General features: G+C 46.4%; 1 protein-coding gene and 2 pseudogenes across 1 annotated transcript; 2 read left to right on the forward strand and 1 right to left on the reverse strand.

The window, feature by feature from the left end:
• Positions 1 to 8,214: 8,214 nt before the first annotated feature.
• Positions 8,215 to 10,318, forward strand: LOC101764497 (4-hydroxyphenylpyruvate dioxygenase). Its single transcript, XM_004951730.3, has 2 exons — positions 8,215 to 9,422; positions 9,893 to 10,318. The coding sequence occupies exons 1-2, from the start codon at positions 8,284 to 8,286 to the stop codon at positions 10,077 to 10,079; spliced, it is 1,326 nt and encodes a 441-aa protein (XP_004951787.1). The 5' UTR covers positions 8,215 to 8,283; the 3' UTR covers positions 10,080 to 10,318.
• A 487-nt stretch (positions 10,319 to 10,805) lies between these two features.
• On the reverse strand, positions 10,806 to 12,031 carry LOC101756807 (annotated as a pseudogene).
• Positions 12,032 to 16,080: 4,049 nt separating this feature from the next.
• Positions 16,081 to 19,909, forward strand: LOC105914036 (annotated as a pseudogene).
• The last annotated feature ends 1,969 nt before the right edge of the window (positions 19,910 to 21,878 follow it).

Consider the following 21,878-nt stretch of genomic DNA (forward strand, 5'->3'; position numbering starts at 1 on the left):
TGAACCTCATATCGAAATGAACAGCAACTAGCACATTCTGTGTTGTGCTGCTCTTACAGTCTCTAAAAGCAGCCTGCATCTTAAATGGCACTCTAGTAAGAATATGGGTACCATCAATAGCTCCAATACAGTCCTAAGAGAATTAACATGCATGCATCAGTGTACCATGTATTGTGTAAATAAAAGTGCAGCAACAACGTACAATATAAACTACCCAAATACCTTGAAGTGTGGATTCCATCTCTGGCTCCTAAGGATTTTAGGATGGGTGGCACCATCAGGGGCTCTGATAATCTCACCCCTCAACTCCCCATCTACATAAAGCACTTGTGCAAAGTACCTACTGACTCTATGGATCTCCTAAAAGTGTGATGGATCACCCTAAATCTCTGGTTGTGTCCCACAATGTGGAGGAATATGGCAACCTATTCCTCAACACTAGTGTGTATGCTGTCCTGTAGGAGGAGCCTCTCCCTAAACAGGTTAACCAACTGAAAGAAAGGAGCTTTACGCATCCTTAGCATGCTTACAGACTCAACCTCTATGCAATTATATATCTTATCTAGGTTTGCCTTCCTCTAAGAATCGACCACTGCCCTAGGAACCCAAATAGAGTTCTCTTCCTCATCTGAATCAAACCTGGCCCTCCTAAGCCTAGCGTACAGAAATACAATGCATACAACAACAAGAACAGCAGCTTGTGAAGCCATCCTGGCACGGTAGTCATGCAACTCCATCTACATTATGGCATGTTAATAAATAAATTTTAAAACTTGTGTACTGAAATGGAATTGAAGACATCCTAAGGTGTGGCAGTATACAGCAGCATGTGTCGGGGATAGATCCCCAGTACCTGCAAGGAAGGAAGAAGACAAACTCCTACTAAGATTTCTCTATAATGTTATTAGGACTCATACCATGTAATCCTATTAGGACTCTTCCTTGTAACCGACTAGTAATCCTCCCCTTGAGTATATAAAGGAGGACAGGGGTACCTAGATCGGCAGCTTAGACCAACATAGCTCAGAACCATCATCAATAGCCAACAATTAGGCTACACAACACCCAAACGCAGGGCACAATATACAACACCTTAAACAGGACATAGGGTATTACGCTACTCTGGCGGCCCAAACCTGTATAAATCCGTGTCTTGTGTCCTCACTTTTATCATCAAGTTCCAGATCCAGCGATCCCCCACTGAAGCGTCCCCACATAAGTAGAGACTAAATGTGTTGCAAATATCAGTCCCAGAAGTCTGATAGCACATTTATTCAATAGATAATTAAGTTACCGTACAACTCCCAGGGGAGTGGGCGTGAAAGCCACGCAGCGATAAGAAGCAAATAAATAATAGCGGCTAACCAAGCGACTGTCAAAAGACAGCACTCGGGACTACACAGCAGCAGAAGCATCTTGTGAAGGCCAACACCACAGACAGCGTTGGGTGCGGACACAACCTCCTACTCAAACTCCTCGGTGATGAAGTCTGGGTCTTCCTCTGTAGCAACGAAGCAAGGGTGAGTACAAAAGTACTCAACTAGTCCAACCCCATCCACGGAGGGGGATACAAACAAGTATATGCATAGGATATAACAAGGATAGGCTAAGGTTCATTTGCAGTAAAGCTAGATTTTCAACACATGCACGGGTTTATTTTCTAAAAGAGTTTTGTAAAGCTTTTCTTTAGTAACCGAAACATTGAGTGGGGTTGATCCTACACAAAGGATCCAAATTTTATTGCTATCGGACTTCCCGTCTGCCATAGCTCACGGCACAACTGCCGGACACTTCCAAAATCCAACACACGCCATGAAACCATCCATTCCCAAGTGCTAATTATGTGACCAAGCCGTAACTCGTCCAATGCCATGGACACGGCTACCCGGATAGGTTTTAACTCTGCAGAGGTTGTACACTTTTCCCACAAGTAGGGTACCGCAGCACGATCACCTTAGTGCCGGTGCGGATCCTAACAAAGCGATTACCCACCTTAGCTAATACTGACTAGTCCACATGGAAGCACCCAAGGGGTTAACGACTCATCCACGAGACCGTCACCGAGACCTAAGTCACCAAGATCTTACTCCTTTTCCATGGGCTCCCGTTGCTCACCAGCACACCCGAAGACTAACAGTCCAACTAGTGGGATTTATGCTAAACCGTTGCCCATACAACGGTCGAGTGATTGCACGATGGTTGAATTAGGCAAGATGACACATCAACTCGGTCCTTAATCATGACAAGATGGATATCTCCCAACTCTGCTCAACCACTAAGGTACGAGCACAACATTCTGGCATTTCACACAAGAAACACCCATCCATCTCATCGACACATTCCTTGCCTTTGAACCCGAAAACCCATTTTCCCATTTGAACACACTCACGCATTTATTCTCCAAATAAACCATTGTAATCATGATTGAAGTCGAGTGACGAATTCCTAAGCATTCTAGCAGTAGTTATCATCTAAACAAAGCAAGTCATATTTAGAGATAAACACAGGACAATAAGGAATGTTCGTAACAATCAAGGGGTGGCTATCCAACCATGTCTTGCAATAAAATAATATGCATTTTATAAAATAGGCCGATAGGTTGTGTTTGAAAAACTAGGAATTGAATATGCATCAAAGGGTGAGATTGGACTTGCCGTTCTCAAAGCCCTCCGGGAGCTCCTGCTCGCGGTACCAATCCTCGGGCTTAGGCTCGCGGTCGAACTCCTCCTCGTGCTCCTCCTCGGGTACTCCGTGATCTACGGCACACACAAACGAGCCCACAATAAATAAAAAGGAATAAGATTTTACCCGTTGAGCTCTAAACAGGAAATGTGAACGGAAAATAGGTAGGAGGGGTATTTTCATGAAATTTGGATATACCTCGGCGGAAATATATGGGAGGAGGCCATGGTCGACTTTGGGATCAATTGAAGGAAGTTTGGTGCATGAAATGACGAGTTAAACATGGATTAGGAGCTTAATTAGGAGGTTTAGGACTGAATTGCGAGAACCTAGGGACCTATTTGTAAATACTTTTGGAAGTGGAGGGGCTGATCTGTGAGAGGAGTATGAGAGAGGTGGAAGGACTATTTCGCGAATAGAGGGTTCCAGGGGTTAAATCGGGAATTTGGGGAATCTACTCTTCTTCTCCCAGGAAACAGAGAGAGAGAGGGAGAGTGGGGAGGAGAGGAGGGGGTGCGGCCGGCGACGGGCTGACCGGCTTGGCTTGCCGGCGACGAGGCCGAGTGGGGGGAAGGGGGGTGGAGAGTGTGGGGAATCCATTTGAGGGGTCACCTCGGGCGATTGGTGGCCGGAGCTAGGGGGCCGGTGGCGGCAAGGAGGCGGCGGCGGTTGGCGTCGGGAGGCGGGAAGAGGGGCGGCGAGCTAGGGCATGGCGAGATGGCGGCGAGGGTGGCCGGGCCTTAGCCCCCTTTTATAGGCGACGGGAGGGGCGGCGTGCGGCCGGGGTAATGATGGTGGCCGGACCTCCAGCCAGTGGCGTGCCGGAGTAGCGAAGCTCGTGGATGGCATGGTGGGGAGGCGCGGCTCGGTCGACGAGGGCACAGGGGCGACGACCGGCGTGGGAAGGCGCGCTGGGAAGGGGCGGCGTGCGGTGACCAGTGGGCGGGCCGGCACACAGGGCGGCGACGCGATGACGGCCTGGCGCGGAGCGAGCGGCGCGGCGCAGGTAGCTGGGTGCGAGCACAGGCGTGGGCGTGCGGCGGGCGGCTTCTGGGCGGCCGGGCGTGGGCGTACGGGTGGGGCCAGCGCGGCTGGGTGCGGGCGAGCGCGTGCGGGCACAGCGCGCGGCCAGGTGCGCAGTCCAGCGCGGCGCGCGGCCCGGCACGCGTGAGTGGTGCCCTGGCGGCAGGCGGCCAGGCGCCAAGCGCCAGAGGAAAAGAAGGCAACAGTGGGAAAAGGAAGGAGAGAGAGAAAGGAGGAAGGAGGAAGAAGGAGAAAGGAAAAGAGGGAAAAGAAAGGGAAAACGGAGAAGAAAAAAGAGGAGGAAAAAGGGAGGGGCGGTTCGGCGAAAGTTGCGGGACTTGATCGGCACACATGATGGATTTGACGGGCACGCAGCGAAAAATACGGGGAATGGAAAATGAGGGTTGATGACGTCGGGGTCGGGACGGCGGGTCCGACGGGAAGGAAAGGATTTTTCGGGAGCTAAACGGTCGAAAAAAAATTTGGAAAGCAGTTTTGACGAGTGATTTAAATTGGTAATTTTTACGGGCGTTACACCCACCAACCAATGTACTACCTCAGGATACCCTCGGTAGGTTGCCGGGTATAAAACACCGACACCATGGCAACAGAGGGGTCATTGCCTTGGCTGCTACCAAAGTAGCCTCCCAGAGGCTCCTCCTCAACACATCATTGACCAAAAACACCCAACAAATAAGTGAACAGGTCCAACAGGTATCACTGCCTTGGCTACTACCAAAGTAGCCCCCCAGAGGCTCCTCCTAAACACATCATCCCCCAAAACCAGCCAGCATACAAGGAAACAAGTCCAATATGTATCATTGCCCCGGCAGCTACGAAAAGTAACCTCCCAGAGGCTCCTCGTCAACGTCATCGAACAAAGAAAATCCCACAACAATATCATTGCCACGGTTGCTACCCAAGGTAGCCTCCCAGAGGCTCATTATTTCATAGAACAACCATATTAGCCTCGAGCAGGCTCCTTGTCAGCAACACAAACCGACATTAGAGACAGGTTCATGGCAACAAGTCCACATCCATGCGGTAACTACACATGAATTGTAAATAACCTCATGAATCGACTGTAGACAACAAGCCAAGGCATAGAAGCCAGAACATTGCATCAAATAGACATGCAGATCCGACGAGGATACCCCACTAATCACACAAAGAAACCGTAATATCAGATCCACTCCATGGGAACCCTAACCCGAGGGATTCCACCCAACAAATCGTAAAAGATCGAACACCAATATGAAAACTCCACCGTAGGAGACCCTACCCCATCGCAAACAAGATGAACCTCCACCCTAACTGTAAGAGGATAGTGGATTCGGGCAATACCTACACGAAGATGAAGACAACTATCGTGGGGAAGATGAGGAAGTAGCGTGTGCTAGTGGACAAGCCGAGGGATGCCTAGAACAGAAAGTAGATGAGGCATATCTGCTTGGTGGAGAGGAAGAAGCAGGTCACACCGGGGATAAAGATGTTGCTCAAGTTGCCGGGGATGAAAAGGTAGCAGATCTGCTCGGTGACAAAGACGAAGCACAGATCCAGTGTTCGTTGCTGACGGAGACCCAGCGCTTGCCGGTGAAGAAGTACGCGCGGCCGCCGTTGCAGGCGACCATGGACACCTCCGGATCAGGCGTCCCGCAACCAGCCGTGCCGTCGCCTCCACCCTAAAGTCGCCGGGATGAGAGGAGAGGAGTGGAGGAGTTGAGTGCAAAAGGGAGACAGGAGAGAGGAGTGGAGGAGTTGGTGGAGGCGGCGCGTCTGCGAGGGAAGAGGGCGACACGCCCGGGAGGCCACCACTATATACCGGCGGTGGTAACCCTAGCTGGCTCAAATTATGGTGCCAGGTCACGTCTATCTCCCGACTTCCCTCCGCATGCGTGAAAACACGCTCGCACGGGCTTGCACCGCATAAAACGGTCGATTTTTGCGTTCCACATGATGCAGGCTGGCAGGTCATTTTTGCACCGCATGAGTCTAGTCTAGAAGACCGACCAAGCTAGTAAACACAGCTGGTTACACCAGCTGGATCTGGCCCAATCTCAGCCGCGGCGTCCCAGCTCACACAGCTGCGTGGTGAGCACAAAGCCAACTATTCTTTCAAAAGAGTACCGTGCGCTCGCCACACAAAGCAGCATACGCTTGTTTTTGGAGGGTACCCTCTCTCGCGAGTGGGTGCACAACAATTCAAACTTAAATTTTCTTCCGCGTTTAAAATTCGGACTCTTTTTTAGTCATAGCTCGTGAAGTTCTACACTGCTCTGTTTTTGGCTTCTTGCAGCAGCAGCATCTTTGATGTTTTTGTCACTCACGGGACGTCTGTTATTTGTCTTCTCATCACAATAGTTTTTCTTGCTGTTCAGTTTTGGCATCTGCGCTGCGATGTTTTCGTTGTCGCTTTTGCGGATGGGCGTGATGACTCAGCTTACGTGCACGAAGAGTGCGTCTGGGTTTAGCAGAGCCTCAGAGGACGAGACGCTGAAGCCTCTGGTTGAGCAGAGACGGTCAAACAGGGAACTGGGCAGCACAGCATGGGCACAGGTCGGATGCATATCCTCACGGGTCTGGATCTCGGGACCATCTGTCGCGTCACTTATCCAAATCAAGCGACGCAAACGTTTCGGTACCTTCGTTCAGTAGCATGATGCAGCCATTTAGGCATGTTTTATGTTTGGTTACCCAAAGTACGTGACATGTATTGTGTTGTTTGGTGGAGAAGGGACTGCACGCAGCATGTGGCACAATTTGAACTACATTTTTAGTCTACGCGAGAAAATATTGATCTACAGGTCACATGCATGAGCACAAGGTTAACTCATCAGTGTCCCTGCTTGAGGATTTGTAAGGTATACTACTGTTTAAAATATAAGAGATTTAGTTTGTGTAAGTGAAACTCGTCTAATTTTATCTAAGCAAAGTTAAAAAAAATTGACTGCGGATAAAACTATAATCCCATTGGAACGGAGGGAGTAGCAATGTAACAAACTAAAATCAGTATCTCATTTCTGCCATAAGCCCTAGCTCAAACTTGGCATGTCACGACTATAGTTTCATCACTTGCAAGACATTTGCTTGAGCATTGTAAGAGGATCTGGCCTCTGAGGTGTCTAAAATAGTAAAATCTAAAACTAATTATAGGTATGAAAATATCACCCGTAAGAAACATCATTATTAGATTCATTTCTAGTCGTGGTAGGTGGATGAAAGCCCCCCAACAACAACAAGGCGTCATTACTTATTGGAACCATAATACCATATCCATTGTAAACTAGCTAAGTATTGGAAACTTGAAAACTCTATCAAAAGTCGTAATTAAGATATTTCAAAAAATTTGAAAAACTAACTCACCGTTGCCGCGCAAATTTTTACGGCCAAACTCCATCCCATCCATGAGATGCAAAAACACACAAATGTCAAACATATATGCACAAAGGACAAAAATAACATACTTTATTATTTTTCTTTTAAACCCAAATTTACCCTTTTCATCTTCCAAATCATGTTGAGTTTGAATTTGAAAGTTTATATGGCTCATCTTTGAGATGGTGAGTTCTTCAAGATTTTATAGAACTTCCTTATATGGGTTTTAACGAGGGTTTTAACACACATGACAAGTATGTACATCTTCAGCCACTTCGTGTGAATTGATTGATACTTACCTTATGCACTCATTTATTACACAAAACGTACCTATTGCGCATTATCGAATCTACTCCATTCGTCCCATGAAACAAGTCACCCAAGTAATTTTAGGATAGATTAAGGAGGTAAAATGACCCTAATTGCGTCTATTTGTTAGTCATATTTGGTGCTAATTGAACTGATGCATGACTATATGCACATGCATATATGAAAAATTAAGTATAATGACTTATTTTTTGGACAAATTTTGAATTTCAGAATGACTTTTTTTTTATTAAGGGAGTATCCAATATCACGCGGGAAGAGCAAGGCAGGGGGGAACGATAAGAGCAAGTATAATGGCAGGCTGTAAGTAGGCTGAATGCTGAGGTGGAGGAGAGAGGAGAGAGGAGAGAAGAGAGAGGAGAAGCAGGTTGTAAACTTACAACCCGTTTAGACACAAGAACCAAAAAATTTTGTAAGAGAGATAAGTATGCCTTGTATTAATATTGAAGAACTCACTGGTATATGGATGGACTGAGAGGATACTTGCAGCCAGCAGCCGGCTGTATTATTAGCCTTGCTCTAAAGCCACAAAATCATAGTCACGAAATATTACCATTGCCTCTCCTAGTTTTCACAATTCACACTATTACTCATAGGCTCGGGCTGTTTTCTTTTTTTTTTTTTCCCTCGAGAAGATGATAGTACCGGCTGTTGGTCCCTAGGCCAGTCAGCAACTCACCCACTTCACAAATATCGACCCACCAACAATCATAAGAAGGCTAATCCCACCCGCCACCACAGAATCTTTTGCCCACGTGGTATCATCTCGACCCTTTATTTACCTCACCCACACGGTCACACCCACCCCAAGCCAAGCGCAACTGCTGCAAGCAGACGACGCCACCACGCCCCCACACCCTCCGAGAGCCACGCGCCATGCCCCCGACCCCGACCCCCGCCGCCGCCGCACCGGGCGCCGCCGCGGCGCCGGCAGCGGGGGATCAGGCGGCGTTCCGCCTCGTCGGCCACCGCGGCTTCGTCCGCGTCAACCCGCGCTCCGACCGCTTCCACACGCTGTCGTTCCACCACGTCGAGCTCTGGTGCGCCGACGCCACGTCCGCCGCCGGCCGCTTCTCCTTCGGGCTCGGCGCGCCGCTCGCCGCGCGGTCCGACCTCTCCACGGGGAACTCCGCGCACGCCTCGCTCCTGCTCCGCTCGGGCTCCCTCGCGTTCCTCTTCACCGCGCCATACGCGCACGGCGTCGACGCCGCAACCGCATCCCTGCCGTCCTTTTCCGCGCCCGCCGCGCGGAGCTTCGCGGCCGACCACGGCCTCGCGGTGCGCGCCATCGGGCTCCGCGTCGCCGACGCCGAGGACGCCTTCCGCGCCAGCGTCGCCGCCGGCGCGCGCCCCGCGTTCAAGCCCGTCGAGCTCGGCCTCGGGTTCCGCCTCGCCGAGGTCGAGCTCTACGGCGACGTCGTCCTCCGCTACGTGAGCTACCCGGACGCCGAGGACGCGCCCTTCCTGCCGGGCTTCGAGAACGTGAACAACCCCGGGGCGCTGAACTACGGGCTCAGGAGGTTCGACCACATCGTCGGCAACGTCCCGGAGCTGGCGCCGGTGGCCGCGTACGTCGCCGGGTTCACGGGGTTCCACGAATTCGCCGAGTTCACGGCGGAGGACGTGGGCACGGCGGAGAGCGGGCTCAATTCGATGGTGCTCGCCAACAACTCCGAGACCGTGCTGATCCCGCTCAACGAGCCCGTCCACGGCACCAAGCGCCGCAGCCAGATACAGACGTTCCTGGACCACAACGGCGGCCCCGGCGTGCAGCACATCGCGCTGGCCAGCGACGACGTGCTCAGGACGCTGCGGGAGATGCAAGCACGCTCAGCCATGGGCGGATTCGAGTTCATGGCGGCTCCACCGCCCGACTATTACGAAGGTGTGAGGCGGCGCGCCGGGGACGTGCTCTCGGAGGCTCAGATTAAGGAGTGCCAGGAACTGGGGGTGCTGGTGGACAGGGATGACCAGGGGGTGTTGCTCCAAATCTTCACCAAGCCAGTGGGGGACAGGTAAAGAAAACTGAACTTTTCCAGTATTTGCATTGCATGCCTGCATGTCGAATTCCAAATCAATAGGAACAATTTCAGGTTTGTAGTAGTCAACTAATTGATCGACTGCATGCATACTGTACAGAAAAGGTATGGGACATAAGATTCTCTTGGAACTCCTTTTGTGCCCTGATGCATGATGCATCTTTATGGAGATTGTGACAACTAAAAGGGATTGAAAGAAGGATGTACTGAGTGAAAAATCAAATGTTTGATTCTTCTTGCAAGCACACCCTATCTCTCAACTGATTACATAAACTAATTATCAGCTGTGGTCATTTGCACTTAATTTTTGAAGATTTTGGTTTGAGATGTCAGGGTTAATGCTTTAATATGGAACCCTGTATTCTAGTGTTTTCTGACTGCATCGATTGCTAATTTCTCTACTTCTATACTATTCTGGATCTAATTGGATCAGCTATGTCATCCAGGCAAACATTGTTCTTGGAGATAATACAAAGGATTGGGTGCATGGAGAAGGACGAGCAGGGGCAGGAATACCAGAAGGGTGGTTGTGGCGGTTTTGGAAAGGGAAACTTCTCGCAGCTGTTCAAATCCATTGAGGACTATGAGAAGTCCCTTGAATCAAAGCAAGCTGCTGCGGTTCAGGGATCCTAAATTAGGAGCTAGAAGAAGTGCAACAGTTGTAGTGCTTTGTGTTATGGAGCAAAACAAAAGACGTTGCCAGAAATGGATGTTGTAATTGTTGAATATATGAAGAAAGATCCTACAGTAAGTGTAAAAGGTGGAAGAGAGGGCAAACACCATAATATTGATAATGCATTGTTTAGCGACTTTGTTGTACTACAAGTTTGCATGAAAATAAAATGAGCCATGAGGAATGATGATTCTGTGCCTGGAGTAGATGCTTGTAATCACTTGATGCTAGTTTTTGTTTATCTGAAGCCAGTTGACCTTTGCTTCTCCCGAGATAATCCTACTTTCATATCCACTACAGCAAATTGCATTCAGCAAACAGAATAAGGCCATCTAGACCTCTGGCTGGATTTATCAGGTATTCACGTGCTCATATTAAATTCTGTGACCTTGAATTCTGAGACCTAACTGCATTTTTGCTAGTCATCACTCATCATGTGCCATTAGAGATGTTTCATTCATGCAGAGTAACACAAATCTCTATGAAGGTAACCAAATATTTACCAGAATGGTACCAAAGCATGTCCAATGTGGCATGTATGCTTGAATTCTGTTGGAAGAGAAATAAAAAAGGGAGATGGTAGCAGACCTTATCTTCAGGAACAAGTTTGCTTCAGCTTATTCAAGCGGCTTATCAGCCACCAAACAGTATTTTCCTCTCACAACAAATCAGCCGTTTCAGCTTTTCAGCCGGCTTATAAGCTGAAGCGAACAGGCTCAAGACAGCCTGGAGAACATGTAAGCATGGCAGCCCTCAGTGACATCAAGCGGCATGATCCGGTCCAGAGAGGCAGTCTGTGATGCCTCAGGGACATCATAGTCCCTTCATTTCTGCACCATACTTTCATGATCCTGTGCAACCTGGTGCAGTGGTGCTGGAGCACGGAAGCAGCCAATCAAACCAAGCCTTGTTGCGGCAGAGATCACATCTCTCATCATCACAAAGATTGCGCTGTCTCGCTGCTGAATCCAGCCGACCAGCCAGCCCACAGATCAATTCAAATATAGGCGCGTGGTGAAATGAAACTCCTTTTGAACTTAGGTGTACCTGCTGGAGATCCTGCAGGGCTTGAACCTCGGTGAAGACAGATGCAGCCACTCTCAACAGAGCTGAGCCTTGAGATGTCGACGCCTCCCAACTCCGTTCCTCATTGTAGCTTACAGCAACTGATCTAGCCACTAGCCTGACCCATGCTGCTGCATCAGGGACCTTGCTAGCACAGTACACGATTACACGAACGGAAGCAGTAGTCGGCCAGTGTTCTCCAGGAACAGGATGACAAATTACATCAGGTCTTCGTGGCTGTTCACCATGTGAGATTGCATCGCAGCTTCAAGACGGTACGAGTGCGCGAAACCCGCCGGTGGGAAGTTGAAGTCCAGTGTCTTCCACCATGTACAGTGCAGATTCTGATTTACACCTGCAGCCTTGGAGGGTGCCTCTTCCATTTCAGAGTCCATTAAGTAGAGCAACCTTGTTTCCATGGATACCAGATGATCCAACTCCATTAGCAAAAAATGGATTAGCCGGACCAATCTGTAGCACTGAAAAGAGTAAATAGTTTGTCGGATTAAATCACATTAACTCATAGATTCTAGAAGTCCTAATTCTGTCATTTCTGGTCTTAGGAGGCTCTTATATCCTTCTGAATTTGTAGACTTGCGTGAACAGAAATGAAGATGTTACTAGCAGGATCATGGTAAGAAGGCTTATGATGCTCGAGGCAAACTTATGACTGAGTTAGGAGCACACAAGACCCAGAAAAACACTGCCCATCAGCACGCACGAAAGTTCACGATATCTGCAGCGCATCTTGATTCACATGCAATGCGACTGCTATTCTTTGACTGCGCCATTCAAGTGTGGGCTGGTTTAGCACAGTGTACAGGTTTGAGTGTAGTATCTGGCTTTGAGTCCCTTGCCAAATTATGGATATGTGATAAAAAAAACAACATGGTGTGACTGTTAGAATTAGTTATGGTTGCATGTTATCTGTAAAGCAAAGGCTGTTATACTTGTCATGGACTCGGTTAGCTAGATAGAGTTGTCTATCTTTAATTTGTATGATGTAAACAACAACATTCCCGGCCCAATGTAATCTTGTGCCTCCAGGCTATATATTAACATGCAACCGTGGCCGGTCAAGTTAGGCACCCACGTTCTCCAATTTTACAGTGACAAATATGCTTTATGCAGCTGCTCTGTGGAGCATTTGGAAAATGGAACATGGAGCAGCTTGCAGCAACTCCAGCGACCAGTACTGTCTATGTTAAGGAACTGAGGAGTGACTGCTGTTGTGTCCAGTGAAGCAACTAGTAGTAGAGCGGCATGCTTGGCGAAGATTTGGAGCAAACACCCCACGAGCTTCGGCCCGGCCCGCTGTCTCCGTCTAGCTTTAGACGGCCTAATCAAAGAAGCACAATGGCCCATGACCCAACCAACCGACCACTGGAATGTGAAGGAAATTTTGAATTGTGCCCTCTTGGCGCCAACCACGTCGTGGTTGGAATATCCTCCTCTTTATTCGTCCCGCGCGCTCTCGCGTCGCCACGCGCCGCGCTGCTCCCGTGTGCGGTCGCCGGGTTGAGGAGCCGGTCGCGGGTTGCCGGCGATGCTGCCGGGCCGGGTGGGCGTGTTCTGTTGCCAGGCAGTAGTTGGACCAGCACAATCCAATCCCTGCACAGTGCACACCCTGCCTGCTGCTCTGTGAAGAGCATAGCCGCTCCTCGCATCGCGTCACCTCCGGATCACTGCCTTTAGTTTTCCATGTCCCGACTCCCAGAGCAATGAAGCATGCTGAGGGCTGAGGCATCACTTTGCATCCGAAATAGAGGCGCCCTTCCCCAGTTCATGCATCCGCGTGGTCAAGCCGAGAGCCGACAGCGGCGGATCGCTCTGCCAGCGCCGGCGCACCACCAACCAGCTTGTTTTATCTTCCGGCTGTCACGGCCTCCTTCCTTCTGTTGGAAAAATCACCCATGTCAAAGCTAAGAGTGCACCCGTACTGCTACTTTGAGATGGTGGAAGCTAAGAATACGTAAATAAATAAGAGAATGTGACTTAGGTTACACAACGCACCGATCGCGCGTATTCACGTTCCTTTTCACGTAACCAACTGCATGACTCGTGACTTTTTGCTGTTTGTGTGTGCAACAGCCATTAGAGGTGATAATCACGCAGTCAATGCCTTACTCCGGAATTAAGTGGGCAGTTACTACTGCCAATTAGTGAGACGATTTTATAGTAGAAATGGTCAGCAAAAGGCTGCTATCTCTATAAAAAGTCCTGGAAACGTCCAAGGAAACACACACGAGACACCCACGAATTACTGCTCTTCTCCCTTTTTCCACCGGTGAAGTGTGCTATGGTACTGAGCTGCTGGATCTCGTCGGCTCTTCTCTTTGGCGTGCATCGAGGAGGAGGGTGAGCGGTATCTCCGAGGCGTTGCCATCGTGAAGCATGCACGAGGGGCAGCGCAACTGTGCGACCGCTCGAATCGATCGACTACGTTCTACACTGCCACATCAACGATCTGAACTGCACCGAGTAACCCTGCAGCGAGTCTACACAAGGACGAAATGCTTGATTTGTAAGTCCACAAATTGGATCTGTTACAGTTTGGGTTACATCATGTGCAGGAAGGTTATGTGCTTAGAAGTTCTGGTTACATCTGTTTTGCTTATGTTGCTTTTACACACTGTTTAATGAGCATATTGCGGGTTACGCCTGTCTGTTTGAATCTAAAATTCGGTTACATAACAGTAGCAATAAGTTACATAATATACCTCATGTTTATATCCGGTAGATTTAAACGCATATTTCCAACACCTTCACCTGCCATGGCAAGCAGCCCACCTCCACGATGCCACGTCGGCAAGGAGGCAAGGGAGGGTGACGCACGCGCGCTCCGAACGGTGGCCGGGCTGATGGAGCACGGCAACGGCGCCCCAATGTCGTCATCCTTGGGCATGCTTCGTCATTCCTTGATCGTATCGCCCGCGCCCATTAGAGCAAGAGGAGGAGGCAGCCGCCGTGGTCGGCGTCGACCGCGCCCGCCGGAGCAAGAGAAGGAGGTAGCCACCGTGGTCGGCGTCGACTCCTGCAACTGCAACGTGCACCGCCTGCTCATCACCCGCAGTCCGCAGATACCAGGGTCATGTGGTTGACAAAGTTGTTTGGTTCCACGGACTAAAGTTTAGTTCCTGTTACATCGAATGTTTAGATACTAATTAGAAGGACTAAATATGAGCTAATTATAGAACCAATTGCACAAATGGAGGCTAATTCGTGAGACGAATCTATTAAACCTAATTAGTCCATGATTTGACAATGTGATGCTACAGTAACTATGTGCTAATTATGAATTAATTGGACTTAATAGATTCATCTTGCGAATTAAACTCCATCCGTACAATTGGTTTCGTAATTAATCTATATTTAATACTCCTAATTAGTATCAGATATATGATGTCACGGGACTAAACTTTATTCTCCTGCCGCTCGCAACAGAACCACCGATCGCTCTGCCTGCCCGCGGCGAACAAGTTGCTGCCTCTCTTAAAAAAAAAAGTTGCTGCCTCTCTTTAAAGAAAAAGTTGCTGCCCGAGACCTGTCGGCGTGGATGCCGTAGAATACAGAGCGTTAAGGGCCTGTTTGGCTCCAACACTTGAAGTTTAATACCGATTACATCGGATGTTTAGAGGCTAATTAGAAGTATTAAATATAAACTAATTACAAAACTAATTGTACAGTTGGAGTGTAATTCGCGAGACGAATTTATTAAGTTTAATTAGTCTATGATTTGACAATGTGGTGCTATAGTAACCATTTACCAATGGTGGATTAATTAGGTTTAATAGATTCGTCTCGCGAATTAGCACAGGGTTCTGCAATTAATTTTATAATTAGCTCATATTTAGTTCTCCTAATTAGTATCCGAACATCCGATGTGACACCGTTAAAATTTAGCACTTCGTATCCAAACACCTCCTAAGTTAAGCCGAGCCGTATCCTCTTCGTGGGTTCAGAACTCCAGATCATCGATTGACCCTGCTGCCCGCCGTGTACTTGATCTGGCAAAGCGATTGCATGGCAGCATGAGAACGGGGCTTCGATGATGCATAAGCTTGTATGTGCAGCAATCTTTTTTTTAAAAAAGAAATGGACTCGTGGAGTCGATCGAACAATGAATGTGTCCTCCGGGTTAGTTACATCTATCCATTTTGTCCACTTAACCTTCTAAATAAAATTTTAGCTTATTTTACTTTCCTGAACTATTTAATTTGGTCCAATCTACCCCTGATTAGATTTCTCTTTTTTATTTCTTCGTGTATGACTTGAATTTTGAGTTCAAATTTCGTGAGCATATATAAAACATGATGCCTTAGAAAATTATACTAAGAATTTTTCATGATTATTTTCATAGGTTAGGAATATATAATACTAAATTGATCTTAGATATACAAAACTGTACTAAAAGTAATCATGAAAAAATTTTAATATATTTTTTAACCTAGAGCATCATGTTATAAGTCAACTGACAAAATTTGAAATTAAAATTCAATTTGTACGCGAAGAAAAAAAAAGAGAAATCTAATTAGAGGTAGATTGGACAATGAAATAGTTTGCGGGAGCTAAGTGAGCCCAAATTTTGCTTAGGGGTTAAGTGGACAAAGTAAATAGACGAGGAGAGTAAAATAGACTTTTTCCAATAAAAAAAAGGTTATAATTCAAAGGCAATCGGCTAAAAATAGCCGTTTTATTCTTTAGAAGGAAAAAAAACAATCGATGCACCCGTCCGATCATGCTTCTGCCTTCAATCTTGAACCAGTCAACATCGACTCACAGGCGAGCTAACTACCGGTCCTCCTTGTTCAGCGGCCCAACCGACAGCCCGGGACCCCAAGAGCCAAGAAGCGGTTCGGTTTGCTTCGCTCTGCCGCGTCCCGAAAACCCTCCGGCATGGTGCCGCCCGCGGCCCCGCCGCCACAGGAGGGCGCTGCGATCGACGACATTTCGGAAGGTGGCGTCGACGAGGAGGAGGATCCAGAGGAGGTGGAGCCGTGGGCCCTATCCTCCGACTCGGAGCCGGACGCGGATGGTCCGGTGCTTGAGCCGCCTCCCGCCGGACCCTTCCCCCACACGCCGTGGTTGAGCCAGAGCTTCAGGCGGCGCAGATGGCGGTGGCGGAGAGGAAGACCAAGGAGGAGGCGAGGCAGCGGTGGCGCCGGTGGGCCGGCGCGAGCGTGTTCCGGCAGGTGGTGCCGACGGACAAGGTCGCCGGCGTCATCGGGCGCCGTGGTAACATGTCGCACCCGTGGCCACCGACGATCGCTTGCGACGTGAGAAGAACAATCGGATCGAGAGATGGGAATTTGGGACCGGACGAGGAAAGGTTCCTCTGCTCGTTCGGTATTTTCAAACGGATAATAGTGTTACCGGTTACAGACTCCTCTCCTCTCTAAAGAGTTCTCGCTACCTCACTGCCAACAGGGGCCCACCCATACTCATGCGACACACACACATAACAACTAACACTCGCTACGCTCGAGACATGTCGTTGGCACCTTCTTCAGTGAACGTTCCCTCCTCAGCTTCATTAGTCTCTAGTCCGGGCGTCACATAACACCATCAAGAGCCTCTGCGATGAGACCCGTGCTCGCGTCCTCAAGCATTCCTTGGTACGGTCTCATTTTTATCTCCACCAAGTTGAGGGATTAATTAACTCAATAAGAAACTGGATTGCTCTTGCAATCGTGCCTGTTGATTGTAAACACTAGAGATATAAACTATACCTCGTGTGTTCATTCTGCGTAGCATTGGTTTTGGTAGGACGAATTTTAAATTTATTCCTGAACTTCAGAAATTGACACTTCAAATAATTTGTGTTACGCTGCTCGTTGCAATGTGCTGCTACATTCTGGAGGCAACCATACTGTGTCTTATGAATAAGAGGGTGATATCTGCGGCACTGTTAAGTTTTGAACCTTGACTTGCTTAGGAAATGGATATTTAAATGGTAACAAATTGCATGCATGATATTCTGTAATTGCGTAATTAAATGGTACAAAACTAATGTATCATGTAAAGGTATCAGGATTGAATGTGATATCTGCATGAATTCTTCAATTATGATATTCAAGCATATAATTAAGCGGGAATAGAAGAGATCAATTCTGATGGAACTTTATCTGCTTCTGCACCAGTAATATTTTCTGTCAGTAGTTCCAGCTGCACAAGCTGTCAGTAGTCACAATAAAGTCAATCCAAGAAAGTACTGGTGCTACAATAAGGATTATAGTTGAAGGTATGTTGTTAAGTATCTTCATAAAAAATGTTCAGTTAAAGGTTGTATTCATTAGTGGTTGGTCGTTAGATGGGTTATGTGCAGTCTAATAAGTATTAGTGTACTGTTTTTTTAACTACGGTATGACAACGTTACTTCACTGTTGGAATATCGACAACGAATGTGACTTCAACCAACGTCTTTCCCTTAGCTTTTTTTTCTTTTCTAAAATATAGTACTTCACCTTTTCAATTTCTGATTCAAGACATCCATGGTGCACATTTATTTTCTGGTCTCAGTTTTTCTAAATTACATGCATCCACAATTGCAATTTTATTATACGTTTTTAAGTCCTCTTACAATTTGTTGTGCTTTTTCATAGTTTTTTTTACAGCACCTGACCTTTTCTCATAAAAAAGTAGGACCAATCTTGTCACAAGACTTGCACTAGCTCTATTTGCTTGAATATCTCCTGTTCCACAAATGAAAAATTGGAAATAGAAAGGATTCTTACTTGTCTCTTGATTGATTTGGTTGTTCAAATTACAAAATACTAAATTTTGTTGGTACATATTAATCAGTCAACCAAAAAATTTCACCCTAGTTCTCAATGCTGGTTTTATATCCGGTTTAGGCTTGTGATAAAGGGTTGAGTTTGAATTCCATGCTCGTGAACATCTTATATTTTCCATTGCAATCAAGTTTTATGCTATATAGATTTCAAGAGTCCAGCTGTAACACTTTCTGCTCCATGTGTTCTTCTAGATGAGCTATTGAGTTGTGAGACCCTAGATGAAAGAATTGTGGAGATACATGGTGCTTCTCTCAAGGTTTGCAATGCCCTAAAATCACTGACTTCTCTGGAAGTTCCTAGTTGATCATGGTGTGCTCCATCTATTTGAAAGAAAGGTATATTTCTGCCTGCTCTCCTTTGCATAAATATTTCAGCATCTTGTAGTATTCTAATGCAATTGATGTTTATTTTGCTCATTTCAGAACCAAGGAGTAACCCAGCCACAGGATACTTCTAAAGAAAATCAATTTATTGATGTTTATCCTCTTGCCGTAAACCAGGTTTTTTGGTTATCTGATCAACAAAGTTATAGTAAACAATAGGCAGTAGACTATTGTATGGACATGGTTTATCTTTCTGTGACCCTTACTCCTTGATGACACACAACTGATTCCTTGATGATACAGGTCGTGTGCTAAAACAATATACTCTGTAGGTAGTAGCGACAGCCTAAATCTTTGTCAGTTTCCTTGCCTGATTGCATTCAAATTTCAACTGTTATACCCATTCTTCTTTGCACTTGATTTTTTTCCATATTTTTTTGTATGATCAGCTGGGTCATACTAATCCAAAAGGCAATAGATTCTTATATGGATGCAATCCATCTTTTCATGACACGTACTCTCCAGATTTGAGCCAACAAACTGATCCATTAACAACACAGGTCTTATTATCATTTGGTTTGTATGTTTTGGTTAAAATTTCAGCTATTATGCCCAGTATCTTTTGAATCTAATCTTTTCCATGTCATTTTTCCTTTTCAGTAAATATAAGCTAAAGGATCATGTTTCCAACAGTCACACTTCTTCAGACCTTGCTCTTTCATAACATTTTGGCTTTCAGATTACGCAGACAATGAAGACCCCACTGCCATATGTTGATGAGATAATTGGCATGAGGGGATAAAACATTGAGTTTATTTGTTCTGGTAGTGGAGCAATTTTCATTCTTGAGGAAATCGAAGATTATCTAGGCAAGGTTCTAGTTATCATCAAAGCCCATTCTTCGTAAGTTCAAATTGCACATCAACTATTACAGGTTATCTACATTTCATATCTCTTGCATTCTTGTCTTGTACTTGGTTGCTGAGTTAAACTGGGATGCTATATCACTATTGTAGCACTGTTGAAGTCCAAGAACTAAGCTTACATAGTCAGTTGATGGGTGAAACTTTGTTTGTAATGTCATGTTTTGAGATTGCAGGTGTTTGTTGTGTACTTTTTAAAATCGTATGTCATACGTTTAGTTTTATTGGAACGAAGACAAAGTGCTAAAGCTTGTTGATTTTTCTCATGAAAAGCATGGAAGGGATCACATAAAATCTCTCATTCCTGTCTAGAACCTTATTTGATGCTTGGTAGCGATTTTAACCAGCTCCCAATTAGCAAAACCTCAGAATTCCTGCCTCCTATCTGGTATCTGGCACAGCACCTTATAAATTGTCATTGAAACTATAAAACACTTGCTAAGCGTGAGTACTACATACAAACTTAAAATTATCTTATCAGATGAATCGTCCAGTCATGCGCCATCAAATTTTTCTGAATGATGTAATCGTGTGTTGATGAATGCACTGCTCATTGTAATTGTTGCAGGAGGTTCTTTCAGGCAATAGAAAGCCACCACCATCAAGGAGCTGTTACCGCGACACTGAAGCTGGCCCACGGCTGCTGAGCTCCTCTCATGCTGCCATGCTGGCGCAATGCTGCTGAACTCCCCAGTTCCCACATATACAGGCCCCGTCGCCCCAGGTGGCTGCACTCCCCACATGCCATTGCAACAAGTTGGTACTACGAAGATTAAACACCTCGTGATCACTGGAGATAGCCTACTTACCATCATCACAGGGGCTACTACAGGCCATAACAAGGCAAAATCACGGCTGTGCTCCTGACGCTGGCGTCTAGACGATGTCCCCTGACCAAGCTAGCTAGCTAATTAATTTGTATGAGAAGTATAGCCCTTATAAACTTGCTAGACTCGCTTAATCTCAGCACTATGACAGTATGGTTAACTGAGAGTGAATAACCTAGCCTCTGTCCTGAGATGGGGAGTGTATGATATTTATACTTGTGAACTACAGTATTTCGTGGAATTATTCACTGTTAGAACATTCCATTTTATTAATAATGACTTGAACACAGAATAATTCACACACAGATGTCACGGGGGATGGAACTACTGAAATCATTCTTTAGAGATCAAAATAGTTCAGATAATTGAGTTTGGTTCGGCAGTGCAGATAGCAAGCTTGCGGTGAGGCTATTACTGTGGTATGTGGATACTGAGAGTAGACGGTTGTCTGGAATTTGCCATAGGCTGATTTGTACACAAAATAATTCACACACAGAGTAAGCTTGCATTGAAGAAGGCTCTTGCTGCGATGCATTATAGTTAAACTTGCTGAGATAGACCTGCAGGGTAGACTAGTCATAAAAATGCATCGCTGGACAAGTTTACAATTGGAATTTTGGGAAGCATACGGCCTACCTCAGCAGCAATATTGCCATAGTTATTAGACAGAAAAAAGGCTCTGCAGGGTGAGCAATAATGTAGACCAAGGAAACATAGGTCCAACTAGATAATGCATTAAAAGAGAGATATCAGTAATTCTAAGATTATTCAGCTAACCAATTTCTTGAACATTAGATCCATTCAGCAAGCTAAAACAACTCCTGAATACCACGATCGATGGTGGGGTACGACCAGTCAACCACTTACATGATAGATCGAGCTAAAGTCAAAAGCTCCTAACAGCGATCACCAACAACAGAAAAATCACAAATAGAAAGCAACATCTGTTTGCATTCTTTGGGTGCTGCGCCCTCCTCCTTGGTGGCGCCCTCTCCATCCTCAAACTCATTTTTGGCATCCTTGTCGTCATCCTTGGAGTCTACACCAACAACAGGTTTTTTGCCTCTACATCCGCTGCATCCACCACCACCCTCGGCTTCGGCTTTAGCTTGTTGCGCACTACGTTGATAGCCGCGAAGGCATCACTGTATGTGAGGTAGCGAAAGATTGGCTTGAACGCGGCAGGGCCTGCGAGAACAGTCTTGCTCGTCGTGCTCCAGCATGTTCAGCATCCAAGTGTTCACTTCCTTCTAGCCTCGCATCTTTGAAGAAACGCCATTTGTTGTGGCTAACATCTAGAAATCCCAACAGGTACAGATCCTCCAGTGAAAATACAAACATCACATCTTGCTGCTGGCTAGGAGAAACGAACTCCGGAGGGAGGCGCATGATCAATACCGGATTTTATGGACGTGAGACAGAATAGAAAGAAGGAGCCCTTGCATTGGATATATGTAATTTTCTCACAATGTCGTATTTTGATACTTATTAAATAATATGAAATCTACATTATGCATCTAAAGTATAACTATATATTGGTTATTTTCTATTTTAAAACATTGCGACAAACTTTTAGTTTCATAGTTATACAAACCAAATGCTTAATTAAATTTAATATATCAGCTGCTAATATATACTTACGGATATCAAATTTACTTTCCTCAATCTGTCTGGATGTAGAATATGGAAAGATGCAGACAGAATGTCCTAATCCACTCTATGTGAAAGATTATATCATATAAAACAACATGGCGAGTCCCTGATCTACGCTATGTCATGCAATGGGTAATCAGTAATGCATACAGAAACCAGAAAAAAGGTGAGAAG

Source organism: Setaria italica, chromosome I (genome assembly GCF_000263155.2).
Source record: "Setaria italica strain Yugu1 chromosome I, Setaria_italica_v2.0, whole genome shotgun sequence".
NCBI classification, from domain to species: Eukaryota; Viridiplantae; Streptophyta; class Magnoliopsida; order Poales; family Poaceae; genus Setaria; species Setaria italica.